Here is a 15,729-nt window from a genome sequence, read left to right as displayed (position 1 = left end):
TCGGTTGTGGGCAGCACGGTAGCACAAGTGATAGCATTGTGGCTTCACAGCGCCAGGGTCCCAGGTTCGATTCCCCGCTGGGTCACTGTCTGTGTGGAGTCTGCACATTCTCCCCTTGTCTGCGTGGGTTTCCTCGGGGTGCTCCGGTTTCCTCCCACAGTCCAAAGATGTGCAGGTTAGGTGGATTGGCCAAGATAAATTGCCCTTAGTGACCAAAAAGGTTAGGAGGGGTTATTGGGTTACGGGGATAGGGTGGAAGTGAGCGCTTAAGTGGGTCGGTGCAGACTCGATGAGCCGAATGGCCTCCTTCTGCACTGTATGCTCTATGTTCTATGGTTAGCCAGTTTGTTATCCAACTGGCCAAATTTCCCACTATCCCATACCTCCTTACTTTCTGCATAAGCCTGCCATGGGGAACCTTATCAAATACCTTACTAAAATCCATGTACACTACATCCACTGCATTATCTTCATCCACGTGCTTGGTCACCTCCTCAAAGAATTCAATTAGACTTGTGAGACAAGACCTATCCCTCACAAATCCGTGCTGGCTATCCCTAATCAAGCAGTGTCTTTCCAAATGCTCAGAAATCCTATCCCTCAGTACCTTTTCCATTACTTTGCCTACCACCGAAGTAAGACTAACTGGCCTGTAATTCCCAGGGTTATCCCAATTCCCTTTTTTGAACAGGGGCACGACATTCGCCACTCCCCAATCCCCTGGTACCACCCCTGTCACATTGAATTCTTTGAAGAGGTGACCAAGCATGTGGATGAAGGTAAAGCAGTGGATGTAGTGTACATGGATTTTAGTAAGGCATTTGATAAGGTTCCCCATGGCAGGCTTCTGCAGAAAGTAAGGAGGCATGGGATAGTGGGAAATTTGGCCAGTTGGATAACGAACTGGCTAACCGATAGAAGTCAGAGAGTGGTGGTGGATGGCAAATATTCAGCCTGGATCCCAGTTACCAGTGGTGTACTGCAGGGATCAGTTCTGGGTCCTCTGCTGTTTGATACTAGAATAGATAGAGGATTGGTTGACTGGCCGAAGGCAGAGAGTTGGGATAAAGGGGTCTTTTTCAGGATGGCAGCCGGTGACTAGTAGTGTTCCGCAGGGTTGGTGTTGAGGCCACAACTTTTCACGATATACATTAACGATCTGGAAAAAGGAACTGCGCACACTGTTGCTAAATTTGCAGTTGATACAAAGATATGTAGAGGGACAGGCAGTGTTGAGGAAGTAGGGAGGCTGCAGCAGGACTTGGACAAGCTAGAAGAGTGGGCAAAGAAGTGGCAGATGGGATACAATGTGGAAAAGTGTGAGGTTATGCATTTTGGTAGGAAGAATAGAGGCATAAACTATTTTCTAAATTAGGAAAAGCTTTGTAAATCTGAAGCACAAAGGGACTTAGAAGTCCTGGTTCCGGAGGAGGTTCACAAGAATGATCCCTGGAATGAAGAGCTTGTCATATGAGAAGCAGTTGAAGACTCTGGGTCTGTACTCATGGAGTTTAGAAGGGTGAGGGGGGGATTTCATTGAAACTTACAGAATGCAGAGAGGCCTAGATAGAGCGGACGTGGAGAAGATGTTTCCACTAGTAGGAAAGACTAGTAGGAGATACTAGAACCGAAGGGCACAGCCTCAGGCTGAAGGGACGATACTTTGAAACTGAGGTGAGGAGGAATTTCTTCAGTCAGAGGTGATAAATTCGGACAAACTTTACAAACTTTGACAAAGTGTAATCCAGACTCGAAATGTTAGTTCCCTTTTCTCTACACAGATGCTGTCGGACCTGCTGAGGTTGTCCAGTATTTTCTGTTTTTGTGTTGGAAAGTCGGAGGCTGAGGGGAGACCTGATTGAGGTCTACAAAATTAGGAGAGGCATAGACAGGGTGAATCGTCAGAAACTTTTTCCCAGGGTGGAAGACTAAATTACAAGGGGCACAGGTTCAAGGTGAGAAGGGGAAAGTTTTGGGGAGGTGTGTGGGGAATGTTTTCATGCAGAGGGTGCTGGGCGCCAGTGGAGGTGGTGGAGGCAGGCACGATAACAGCATTTAAGATATATCTTGATAGACACATGAACAGGCTGGGATTGGAGAGATTTGGGTTTGGGCACTAAATAGGTCTAAATAAGGACTCTGGATCGGCACAGGCTTGATGGGCCGAAGGACCTGTTCGGTCCTGTGCTGTTATGTTCTTTGTTGTTTCAGATCATTGGCTTTACTTCTGAACAGCCCATAATATCTTTATGTTACAGAATGACCCCTAGCAGTAAATAATTACTAATAAAACTACACGCTTACATTTGGTCTATAATGATTAGAATCATCAAAAGCAAACTATTTAAAAATTGCCTTCAACGTGACCTTTTTAAATACTTTCATTTTAACTGGCACACTGCAATTATTCTTTCCCCAAGAATAATAGTGTGAAATGTACTTTGAAGCTCATTTCAATCATGATCTGTTTTTATTACAAACTGGAAAAGGAACATACAAGAAAAATAATAATTACTGGGAAGTTGCTGCTTTAAAGTGCATTGGGGAAATCAAATTAATAACTGTTTCACAGACAGATTTACAAATAACTAGAGAATCTTCCTGAACAACAATGTTGATCAAAAACATCTCCAGGTCTGTAGTAAAAATAGGTTCAAATATGATGTAATTTAAATGTCACACACCTAACTAAATCAACTAAAGATCAATTTGTCTCTTTAAAATACTGATGCTGGTAGCCATCTTGTATCTTGCTCAAGTGGAAACAAGACATCGTGTTGATGGGAAGAGAGCAGCAAGGGCCGATTCCGATCTGGTTTTCTCTTAACGGTTAACAGGAGTTACAGGACAACAAGCAGTAGCAGGAATTTTATTTTCTTCAACACGGACACTTCTAGCAACCCGATCTCACCAGCTGAAGTCAGCTAATTCAGTAGAAATGCAGGATCATGCTGAATGACTCAAGGTCACACTATGAGATACATTTAATCACTTAAGCTCTTAAGTTAACACATTACAGAAAAGTGTATATAATATATATATTTCAGAATTTCAACTTGTAAGAATACACAAGTGCTGCAACCTACAGATGGCCAGCAAGGAAACAGAAGCTGCAGTAGTTCATTCAGATATCCCTATTTGGAAGTAATGATCATTTTTACACCAACTCACTGCCAAGTATTCCATCTTAATGTTAAAATCGCATCCCATTTAGAATGCCGGCTAAACGCAGCAGTGCACACATACCACTAATTGTCCATAACCAATAGAACCAATTATTGGGAGGCAGGCCTAATCAATTTTATTACACCAGCTATTTTTTGACATTCCAAATTCCTAATATTGGCACTATGAGTCAACAGCTTTCTTAAAAAAATTACTGGAAAGAATTTGCTGTACAAAAGTGTGTGTGGAAAGCACAGTAATGCTTGACCCTTTAGGATGGATCAAATGGATCGTCAGAAAATAAATCAATGATTCTTAAATATCTTCAGATATATTGCACAAGCACAAAATCAAGTTGAGTACAAAATACATTTTTCATAACTTAACAATTACTAACAAACAATAACTGCAGCTTTTATGACTTAGCTTATTGTCATGACACCCTGGCTAGTGCACGGTGAATTCTAGCTCCACTTGATCCAGAGTCACAACACAGCTGAAATGAGCTTTTATTTTAAATACCCGAGGTCCTTGGTTGAGCCAATTGGACACTGGTCACGAGATTTGTAACTTCAAAACACAAGTAACCTTTTATTGTGTACAGAAAAAAGTTGTTACGATCTACTACCCCTTTCTGAAAACCCCTCCCCTTTCTAACTTGGCCCACATAGAGAAACAACAGAGGGGAAATGATGGTGTAAAGGGAAAAAAATAAAAGGACAAGGATCCTTGATGCACTAGGATGACGTCTTCCTTCTGGACTTCATCTCTGGCAAGATTGTCTACTTTCTCAGCAGACTCAGCATTATTTCAGGTTCACAGCAAAGGTTGTGCCAGGCACTCACTAATTGAGTGAGGGATAATAATCTTTATTATTTTCACAAGTCGGCTTACATTAACACTGCAATGAAGTTACTGTGAAAATCCCCTAGTCGCCACATTCCAGGGCCTGTTCGGGTACACAGAGGGAGACAGAATGTCCAATTCACCTACCGAGCACGTCTTTCGGGACTTGTGGGAGGAAACCGAAGCACCTGGAGGAAACCCACGCAGACACGGGGAGAACATGGAGACTCCGCACAGACAGTGATCCAAGTGGGAATTGAACCCGAGAGCCTGGCGCTGTGAAGCAATAGTGCCACCCATGGGAAGGAACTTTTGCTAAGTTCTCCCAGAAAGCATCATGCAGGAACCAATCACTGACCGGTTGCCTGCTAACCAATCGAACCGAGTTACTCCAAAGAAGATTTCCAAGATCCATTCAGAGCTGAGGAGTCTGGTTTCTCCCTTACAAAATACAACACCTGGTAACACAGTGTCCTGGCAAGCAGGTTATTTCAACCGAGTCTTCTGCTTAAAGGCACATCCCAATTATGGGTCCACGGACCAAAAATAATAATAGAAATGGGAACAAAGTAAATAACTAGAAGGACTCAAACTGTCTTTAGATAATGCCAGCTACTTGCTGGACTTCAATGTTTGACACGCATCTTGCAACTGAAGCCACATCTATTGAAAATAATGAAATGAGTGCATCGTTATTTAGAACAGCAGACAATATCACCAATATAGCTGCACCACTGTTTAGAACGGCAAACTTATCAAGACTAATGTCAGCAGCTGTGACCTTTGGATCTTCAGCTGATATAACTATTCTAACAACGGGCAGACTCTACCTTCAGCCTTGTGAATACTAAAGGTCTCACTGACAGATGCAAAGGTTGCTGGCTATTGTAGGACAACTTCCTGTCACAATATTTGACAGGCCATGAGCTAGGAAAACATTTTTATTTAAAGGTCAACCATCACCTCAATGTCTTTTTCCTACATTTTTATCTTTCAATACTACATAATGTATATTCATTAAAGGGTGACATAACAGAAGTCTCCAGAGAAGAATTTTTAAACTTATTGTCCTAGGGCAGTATTAATCCTTCCTTTCCTATAACAAATCATGCATGACACATAGCAGCAGCAAAACTAGCCTTTAGTGAAGGTAAATAAGTTCAAACAACTTTTGGAAAAGTTGAAATCTTAGTCCCTTCACTAAACTATGAAACATAACACGTCCGGTGGCGGCCATGGAGGGGTCAGTCGCACATTTGATAGCTCCTGCCTGTAACAGACTTTTGGACCTTTTCCCCCCGATTTTTTTCGGATTTTATGGGATAAATAAATCACTGAAGTGAGATAGTAAGGGACAATCCCTCTCCGGTGTATGGAGAATTGGACCAGAAGTGGCTGTGTGAGACGACAAAGTCCTATAAGGGAGATGCAAGCAGAGCTGGTAACGCGGGACAGCATGGTGGAGAGCAAGGGCCGTGGGAAGACGGCACAGTGGTTGACGGAGCAGCTGGTGAAGGTTTTCGAGGATTGCTTCGCCAAGCTGAAGGAGGACAAGCTGGACCCGATTAAGGCTTTGATTGATCAAGTGGTTCAGAATCAGGAAACCCACGGGAGAGCAATGCAGGAGGTCGAACAAAAGTTGTCCGAGCACGAGGAGTATATAACCATGCTGGAAAGCAAGGTGGGGATGATGAACGACCGCCAGAAAAGAATGCAGGAGAAGCTGGAGGACCTGGAGAATAGGTCCAGGAGGCAGAATCTCAGAATTGTTGGCCTCCCTGAAGGCAGTGAGGGATTGGGTGCGAGGGCCTATGTGACGGACATGTTGGAGAAGTTGATGGGGGCTGGGGTGTTCCCTCGGCCCCTGGAATTGGACAGAGCGCACAGAACCCTTGCGAGGAAGCCCAGAGCGAACAAGCCGCCGAGGGCCATGGAGGTACGTTTTCACCATTTCATGGACAAGGAACACTTTTTGCGGAGGGCCAAGAAAGAATGGCGCACCAAGTGGGAGAACTGTGAGTTGCGCATCTATCAGGACCTGGGAGCGGATTTGGCCAAGAGGCGAGCTGGGTTCAATCGGGCAAAAACGACCTTCTTTAAGGGGGTGAAGTTCGGGATGCTGTATCCAGCCCTTCTGTGGGTCACACATGAGGAACAGGACTTCTATTTTGAAACGCCAGACGAAGTATGGACCTTTATTAAAGAAATGAAGCTGGAGGCGAATTAAAAGACACTTAAGCTTTGGGAGAAGTACTGTGGCAGCGATTTGTGGTGCTGGATTCTATAAATTTAAGTAGCTCTATGTGAAATAATGGGCTGTGTGGATTGTTAAAGGTTAATCTGTCTTGCAGAGACCTTGTTTGGGGGGGGATGGGCTTTGAATTTAGTTCTGCCTTTTGGGTGACTATTTTTCTAAAGTGATTGTTTCTTCAGTTTTTTCTGTTGTTTGTTTACTGGGGAATGTGAGGCTTTAAAAATGTTTATTCATGTGGGGGGGGGGGGAAAGAGAGGAGAATACAATAGGGAGACAGACTGCTGGGTGCCAGGGGCGGGAGCTATCGAGTCATCATGGGTCAGCTGACTCTCGGAAGCGCAGTGGAGGGTGAGAAGTGTTAAGCTGGAGCTTGACTTGGGGGATTGGGTTTCTAGTGTTGTTGTTGGGGGGGGGAGGGGGGGGGGGGAATCTGATTTGCTGACAGGGGAGGAACTGTTACTAGGGGACAAATGGGAGGTCGGGAACGGCGACAGCCCGAGTGGGGACTCGAGGAAACGGAGGGCGCGAGATTGAGGCTGGCTTAAAAAGGGTGATGGCTAGTCGGCAGAGGGGGGGGGGGGGGGGTTTGAAGCCCCCCGTCCAGGCTGATCACATGGAATGTGAGAGGACTGAATGGGCCGGTCAAGAGGGCACACGTGTTCGCGCATTTGAGGGAACTGAAGGCGGACGTGGCAATGCTACAAGAGACACACCTAAAGGTTACAGACCAGACGAGAAGGGGTGGGGGTTAGCCAAGTGTTCCACTCAGGACTGGACACAAAGACCAGGGGGGTAGCGATCTTGATCAGCAAACGAGTGGCATTCAAGGCAGGGAGAATCGTGTCAGACAAGGGGGGTAGGTACATAATGGTAAGTGGGAAGCTGGAAGGGGTGCAAGTGGTACTTGTGACATATATGATCCGAATTGGGACCACGTGGAAATTATGAGGTGGGTGTTAAGTAAGATCCCAAACTTAGAGTCTCATAACCTGATCATGGGAGGGGACTTCAACAGTCACTGATCCGGAATTGGATCGGTCAAAATTCAGCACAGGGTGGAGGCCAGCTGCGGCAAAGGAATTGAAGGGTTTTATGGAACAGATGGGGGGGGGGGGGTACTGAGGGAGCCTCGGAGGTTACAGGCGGAGTTTGGGCTGTTGACCAGAGGGATAGTAGTGGAACAGTTGAGGAAGGCAAGGGGGGCGATCTATGAGTACAGGGAAAAGGCAAGCAGAATGTTGACGCAACAGCTCAGGAAAGGTTAGGCGGCCAGGGAGATAGGTAAAGTAAAGAGTAGAGACGGTAGCACTGTCCTGGACCCAGCGGGGGGTGAATGAGGTGTTTAAAGACTTTTATAGTAAATTATATGAGTCGGAACCCTCGTCCGGGGTGGAGGGGATGAGGCAATGTCTGGATCAATTGAGGTTCCCGAGGGTGGAGGAGGACCTGGTGGAGGGGCTGGGAGCCCCAATTGAGATTGAGGAAATAATCAAGGGGCTGGAGGGCATGCAGTTGGGTAAGGCCCCGGGGCCCGATGACTACCCGGTGGAATTCTATAAGAAGATATTGAGCCCACTACTGGTGACGACATTTAACGAAGTGAGAGAGAAGGGAGTCCTCTCTTCCCCCCCGCCCGCCCCCCCCCAAACAATGTCGCAGGCCTCGATTTCATTGATCCTGAAATGGGAGAAGGATCCAGAGCGATGCGGGTCATACAGGCCGATTTCTCTACTGAATGTGGATGCCAAACTGCTGGCTAAGATACTGGCCACAAGGATCGAGGACTGTGTACCGGGCGTGATAGGGGAAGACCAGACGGGATTTGTTAAGGAAAGGCAACTCAAGGCCAATGTTCGAAGGCTTCTAAATGTTATTACGATGCCCTCAGAAGGAGAGGAGGTGGAGGTAGCGATGGATGCGGAGAAGGCTTTTGATCAGGTGGAGTGAAATTACCTGTGGGAGGCGCTGGGAAGGTTTGGGTTTGGTGAGGGCTTTATTGACTGGGTGCGGTTGCTCTATCAGGCACCAGTAGCGAGTGTGCGTACGAACCGGCTGAGGTCGGGGTATTGTGAACTACACCGAGGGACAAGGCAAGGGTGCCCCTTCTCCCCGTTACTGTTTGCGCTGGCCATAGAGCCATTGGCCATGGTGTTAAGAGCCTCTAGGAACTGGAAAGGGCTGGTTCGGCGGGTGGGGGGGAAGAGAGCACTGGGTCTCGCTCTACGCAGATGACCTGCTCTTGTACATTTCGGACCCGTCGGAGGGGATGGGGAAGTAATGCGAATCTTGGGAGAATTTGGCAATTTTTCGGGGTATAAATGGAACATGGGGAAATGAGGGATGTTTGCGATCCAGGCAAGAGGACAGAAGAGACTGGGAGAGCTGCCGCTTAGAATGGTAGGGAAGAGATTTTGATATCTGGGAATCCAGGTGGCCCGGAAATGGGAGGTACTACACAAGTTAAACCTATCCCGGTTGGTAGAACAAATGGAAGGGGACTTTAAGAGATGGGACATGCTCCCGCTATCACTGGCGGGGAGGGTACAGACTGTGAAAATGACGGTCCTCCCAGATTTCTGTTTGTCTTTCAGTGCCTCTCCATCTTCATCCCAAAGGCCTTTTTCAAGCGGGTGAATAAGATTATTTTGGGCTTTGTGTGGGTGAGTAAAACCGCGCGAGGGAAGAAAGTGTTGCTGGAGCACAGTCAGGGGGAGGGTGGGTTGGCGCTGGCGAACATCTGCAATTACTACTGGGCGGCTAATATAGCCACGATTAGGAAGCGGGCAGCAGGGGAAGGGTCGGCATGGGAGAAGTTGGAGGCGGCGTCATGTAAAGACACCAGTCTGGGAGCATTGGTAACGGCACCTCTGCCGTTCTCGCCGGCCCAATGCTCCACAAGTCTGGTGGTGGTGGTGGCTCTGAGGATCTGGGGGCAATAGAGGAGGTATAAGAGAGTGGAGGGAACATCGATTTGGACCCCGAATTATAATAACCACAGGTTTATACCGGGTAGGCTAGATGGCGGGTTCCGGAGTTGGCAGAGGGCAGGAATTAGAAGGATGGGGGATCTATTTATAGACGGGAGCTTTCCCAGTTTGAAAGCTTTGGAGGATAAATTTAATTTGGCAGCAGGGAATGGTTTTAGGTATTTGCAGGTGCGAGACTTCCTGAGAAAACAGGTGCCGACCTTTCCGTTGCTGCCGCCACGGGGGTTACAGGATAGAGTAGTTTCCAGTACCTGGGCGGGAGAGGGGAAGGTATTGGATATTTACCAGGAGCTTTCGGGGCGAAGGAAACTCCGGTGGAGGAGTTTAAGGGCAAGTGAGAGGACGAGCTAGGAGGAGATAGAGGCGGGTCTATGGGCGGATGCCCTAGGCAGGGTTAATACCTCATCATGCGCCAGGCTTAGCCTGATACAATTTAAGGTAGTCCACCGGGCACACATGACAGCGGCTAGGATGAGTAAGTTCTTCGGCGTTGAGCATAGGTGTGCGAGGTGCGTGGGAAGCCCAGCAAATCATGTCCACATGTTTTGGGCATGCTCGAAGCTGAGAGGGTTTTGGCAGGATTTTGTTAAGGCAAGGTCCACGGTACTAAAAACACGGGTGGTGCAGAGTCCGGAGGTAGCGATCTTTGGTGTAGGAAGATCCGGGAGTTCAGGGGGCGAAAGAGGCCGACGTCTTGGTCTTTGTCTTCCTGGTAGCCCGGAGACTGGGTTAGTGACATGGCTGGGTTTCTCAGTCTCGAGAAAATAAAGTTTGCCTTAAGAGGGTCAATGTTAGGGTTCTCCCAGAGGTGGCAGCTGTTTATCGACTTTCTCGGGGAAAATTAAAATGTCAGCAGATGCAGTATTCCAAGGGGGGGGCGTGGGGGAGGCAGGCAGATTGTTGTTGTATGGTTGAGGTGCATGAAGATTGGGCTGGGGTGGAAATGTTTAGTTTACCATGTTGAAGTCATTGTTTATGTTACTGTTATAAAAATTTTCAAATACCTAAATAAAATATTATTACAAAACTATGAAACATAAGACCATAAGACAAAATAGCAGAATTAGGCCACTCGGCCCAGAGTCTGCTCCGCCATTCAATCATGGCTGATATTTTTCTCACCCCCATTCTCCTGCCTTCTCCCCATAATCCCGGATTCCCTTATTAATCAAGAACCTATCTACCTCTGTCTTAAAGACACTCAGTGATTTGGCCTCCACAGCCTTCTGCAGCAAAGAGTTCCACAGATTCACCACCCTCTGGCTGAAGAAATGCCTCCTCATCTCGGTTTTAAAGGATCATCCCTTTAATCTGAGATTGTCCTCTGGTTATAGTTTTTCTTACTAGTGGAAACATCCTCTCCATGCCCACTCTATCCAGGCCTCGCAGTATCCTGCAAGTTTCAATAAGATCCCCTCATCCTTCTAAATTCCAACGAGTACAGACCCAGAGTCCTCAACCGTTCTTCATACAACAAGCTCTTCTTTGCCGGGATCATTCTTGTGAACCTCCCCTGGACCCTTTCCAAGGCCAGTACATCCTTCCTTAGATACGGGGCCCAAAACTGCTCACAATACTCCAAATGGGGTTTGACCAGAGCCTTATATAGCCTCAGAAGTACATCCCTGGTCTTGTATTCTCGCCCTCTTGACATGAATGCTAACATTGCATTTGCCTTCCTAACTGCCGACTGAACTTGCACGTTAACCTTAAGAGAATCATGAACAAGGACTCCCAAGTCCCCATGTGCTTCTGATTTCCTTAGCATTTCCCCATTTAGAAAATAGTCTATGTCTCCATTTCTCCTTTCCAAAGTGCATAACCTCACACTTTTCCACATTGTATTCCATCTGCCACTTCTTTGCCCACTCTCCTAGCCTGCCCAAGTCCTTCTGCAGCCCGCCGACTTCCTCAATACTACTTGTGCCTCTACAGATCGTCGTATCATCTGCAAACTTAGCAATAGTGCCTTCAGTTCCTTCTTCCAGATCATTAAGGTATATTGTGAAAAGTTGTGGTCCCAGCACCGACCCGAGGCACACAACTAGTCACCGGCTGCCATCCTGAAAAAGACCCCTTTATCCCCACTCTCTGCCTTCTGCCAGTCAGCCAATCCTCTATCCATGCCAGGATCTTACCCTGAACACCAGGGGCTCTTAACTTATTTAACAGTCTCCTATGTGGCACCTTGTCAATTCCAATGTTTCTCAAAACAGAAGGTGCATTTGAAATTAAATTATTTCATTTTCACAGCTCTTCTCATTTCAGATTTGAAGTTTGTTGCTCTGCTGCTTTCCTGGCTGTACCTTCACTGCTTGTGGAGGTACTGAACTGGACCAGCTTCTGATTTTCTGCCTATTACTCTGCTCCTCCATTTCATTCCTGGACCATTCTCTGCTCCTCCACTGGCCTTGTGGATCATACTGTCCTCCTCAACCATTTTCCAGTATCAATCTGAACTTCCCTGTTGGCCTCAAAGATCAAACTCCATTGGCTCCTGTATACTCTCCAGTTCTCTAGTGGCTCATGAATCAACTATTCTCTTTTTCTGGTTCTTGAGCTGGACTTCTCTCTGCCACCACTTGCAAAACTGGTTGCTGCAGTCACCAAGCTACATTTGCCATAAACAATTGGGGTTCAGTGTGCCCTACGCCACATTAGTCACCCTTTTGGTCTTTCTGAATGAGATTGTTAAATAAAACTGCCAAAGATTACAAGAGTAATATCTCATTTACTAAAAAAGATAATGAATAGCAATCTAATGAAAACTAATACAGCAGGACAACAGTGAAAATTAAAGATTAGAAAAAACATGAACACACTAATTTATTTTCTAGATGGCAAGCTGTTTTGCATTTCACTTCACGGAGCCATCTCATGTCGACACCATTTTAAGAAAATCAAAACCGCCAAGTAAACGAACAAAGTAGCCCCAAGTAGGTTCCACAGTAGATTCGTACCAATGGCCCTACATCTGTTGATTCACAATGGATGTAGAAACACGTTGTACCTGCACTTTTGTAGCATAAATTGTTGATCTAGCAAGAGCTTACATGCCTAGCATAGGTATCAAAATATTCTACTGATCAGGCCACTGTGTTGAGAGAGCAAGAGACATCTCATATTTATTCGCGAGTGTCACATGTTTCCTTGTTACCGTGTGAACCACTGGTCGGCCAGAATTTATTGCCCGTCCCTAATTGCCCTTGAGAAGTAGTGGTGAGTTGTCTTCTTGAACCCCTGCAGCCCATGTGGTGTAGGTAGTGCTATTAGGGAGGACAGAGAAGACTGGGCTTGTACTCTCTAGAACTTAGCAGAACGAGGGCCGATCTCATTGAAACATTCAAACTTCTTAAAGGGCTCAACAAAGTAGATGCAGAAAGTTTGTTTCCCTTCGCTGAGCGGGAATGGGGGGGGGGGTGGTCTGGAACAGTCTCAGAATAGGAGGTAAGCCATTTGCGACAGAGCCATTTCTTCACCCAGAGGATGGTAAATCTTTTGAATTCTCTACTCGAGGGATGTGGAGGTACAGTCATCGAGTCCGTGAAAGATAGTAAAGGCATCAAGGAATATGGGGATAGTGCAGGAAAATTAGATTGAGGTACAAGATCAGCCAGTATCGAATTGAAAGATGGAACAGGCTTGCAGGGCCAAATGGCCTACTCCTAAAACTATTTCCTAGGTTCCATCAAGGGACACTATATCAATGGATCTCCTGCCAACACAAGATGACTGAGGCACTTGTTGACACATGTGCAAAAAAATCAATGACAAAGTTAGTCCTTCCAAACTTCAGTTGTGTCAGGGGCTGTATTTAAATTATAAAATATCATTGTAAATTGATGTGACATGATCAATGAAACAAGTGGAGTACTGCAGTAATATAAATAAGAAATCAGAATGCAAACGAGCCGGCAGAGGCACACTTACATAAAGAATAAATTCTAAGCGGGACAGAAATGAGCAGGTCCTGTAGCATTTGTGTAGGAGCTCAGGTTAACTGGTCAGAGTGCTGAACCTTGTCTGGAACTGAAAGGTTAATCCTCGATTCCTCAGCAAAAGATAGAATTGAGTTTTTGTTGCTTCATTTCTGTCCTAGCCCGTGTCTACTCTGTCACTACCGGTAACGTCACAGAATAAATAGTACAACTGTGCATGCTCCGTATTGACAGTAAACACTGTCATCTTTTACCACTGTTTGGTGATCTTTCGATGAGTTCACTTTAGGATTGAATGGCTTACTCCTGCTACTATTTCCTATGTTTCCACATTCCATCGAGGCACACTATCTTTTACCACGGTTCAGTGATCTTTCGATGAGTGTACTTTAGGACAACAATAGTGGGAAGGAAATAATCCCTAAACATTAATACAGACTTTAATTTCAATCATGTGGTCCACTTTCTCATGCCACCAGTCTTTAACCAGGATCTCAGTCATGCATGGTTCATATGATGTACTCTATATAGGGATGAAAAGCATAATATTCTAGGTGTCTTCATAGCACCGATTAATATGACATAATAGTTCCTCGATGCAGGCCTTCATTTAAAGAGATCCTTATGTTGCGCTTCATAAACTCCAATTGTCAGAATAACTACTGGTTTTCCCAGCATCAGTAGTAAAAGAAAACTACTCAACCCTGACAGTCAGGTGAGATAATGACATTTGCAAGTCCAGTAATAATCTTGGCAACAATTCAAATACAAATAATTCCAACAAAATTGATAGTCAATGCCAGGCAATTTTGGTACTACAGTTAAGTTTGCAGTTCCTCTTCTAGACAGAGGGGGGCATAGCCTACACAGATGAGCAACAAAAACAAATAGTTTTATATATTCACTGATATTTGACCATGACACCAAAAATGATTTAGAGGGATATTCCAACTCAAAACCTGACGAGGAGGGGCTTTTCACAATAATTTCATTGCAATGTCAGCCTATTTGTGACAATAAAGATTATGATTATTATTATACACTGGCCCTTTTCTGAATTACTTGTTCTTTTGGGTTCGTCTCACGACATTACATTCAATCTGATCATTTTGTAAACTCAAGATGTTGTCCTGCACTAGCTTTGTCGCTTCACCTTGATTTTTCAATTAATAAGACATTTTGCATTGTTAGATTCTTATATTAGGTATATCCTTGGGTTCTGAATCAGTAGTTATGCCTTTAACAGACTTCACACCTCAATGATTCAGAAATGCTTAAAACTTGTATTAGAAAAAGTAAATTTTTTTAAATATTTAGGTCTCCAATTTACAAATTCTCTGGGAGCAGTTAGACATTTTTATAATCTGAAAAATAAAATTACTTGGAAAAAATATACAAAAGCAATCTTACCAGCAGCCACTGCAGAGCACATGACAAAAAACATGCCAACAGCAATTCTCTTCAAGGGCGAAGGCAACAGGCCTTTCTTCTTTAACATGGGATCGACCACTTTGTCTTTCACTGGGATCAGGACCAGAATAAGCACTGCATCAAACATGGTGAACCAGGCTGCTGGAAGCTGGAGAACAGCATTGTTGGAACATAATTTTAAAAAGTGAAATCAGAAACTATTAAAATGAATACATAATGGTTCAACAAACGATGAGATTGTAATTTACAAAATGCGCTAATATTTACCATAAAACAGCATTGTAATTTTGTCTTTAATATATAAAACAGATTTGTGAATATGTGTATTGGAGGTGTGATGAATGCAGGAATTTCATCTATATATTGTATTCTACGTATCTGGTGCTGTGATGTTAAAAGCCTGGGTTAGTGTTAACAGTCTTGGTTTAAAAGACAGATACTTTGGCTGCAGAGGTGCAATTAGAGTCATAGAGGTTTACAGCATGAAAATTCAAACATAATTAATTCCAACCATGCATCTTGTTTACCTGAATCAGGCTAATAGAGCTTTGTTTATAGAAAGAAGGTTCCCTGGGGAGTAGATAATTAGAGACAGTGTGTTTAGCCTTAGTCAGATGGTCATAACCCAATTAGTGGGATAGAGACGATGTGGTTAATGGGAAGAGCCAGGGACTGAAGCAGTCAGAAGCTTAGTTTAGATTGGGATGTGAACAGACCAGCAGCTTTTCAAAGAACAGTTTAGTTAAAAGATTTGACTGTGAATAGAACAGGATATTTTTGCCAAATGCTGGTATGTTAAAACAATAGTTTGACACAGGCAAGAATCTGCAAGCTGGTTCCTGAAGGATCTCTCTCTCGCTCTCTCAAAGCGGTTTTCCAAGACATCTCTATAAAGTATTCATAGGTCTGCTAATTGTATTTAAAAATGGGTTTTGACCCAAGATGGTTTTTGGTTGATTGGAGATAAAAAGACATCAGTTAGAAGTTAAAGTATTTTCTGTTATTGTTAAGTGTTGTTTAACTGGTAATTGTAAGCTTTTTCTTGTATGATGTTAAAGTTAGGTTAGTATACCATGTCCTAGTATCCTTTCCTCAGTCTTATAACTTC

The 15,729-nt window shown here is 44.7% G+C and overlaps 1 protein-coding gene across 1 annotated transcript in view; it reads right to left on the bottom strand.

The window, feature by feature from the left end:
* slc15a4 (solute carrier family 15 member 4) overlaps window positions 1–15,729 on the bottom strand; it is a 138,231-nt gene that overhangs the window by 70,105 nt on the left and 52,397 nt on the right. The window contains exon 5 of the mRNA XM_072495770.1: window positions 14,601–14,769. Within this exon, the coding sequence (XP_072351871.1) occupies window positions 14,601–14,769 (169 nt within the window). The remainder of the gene's footprint in view (window positions 1–14,600; window positions 14,770–15,729) is intronic.

This window comes from Scyliorhinus torazame, chromosome 1 (genome assembly GCF_047496885.1).
Source record: "Scyliorhinus torazame isolate Kashiwa2021f chromosome 1, sScyTor2.1, whole genome shotgun sequence".
Classification (NCBI taxonomy): Eukaryota; Metazoa; Chordata; class Chondrichthyes; order Carcharhiniformes; family Scyliorhinidae; genus Scyliorhinus; species Scyliorhinus torazame.
Note: the sequence above shows the minus strand (reverse complement) of the source record. Positions and strands in the feature narration are given on the sequence as shown.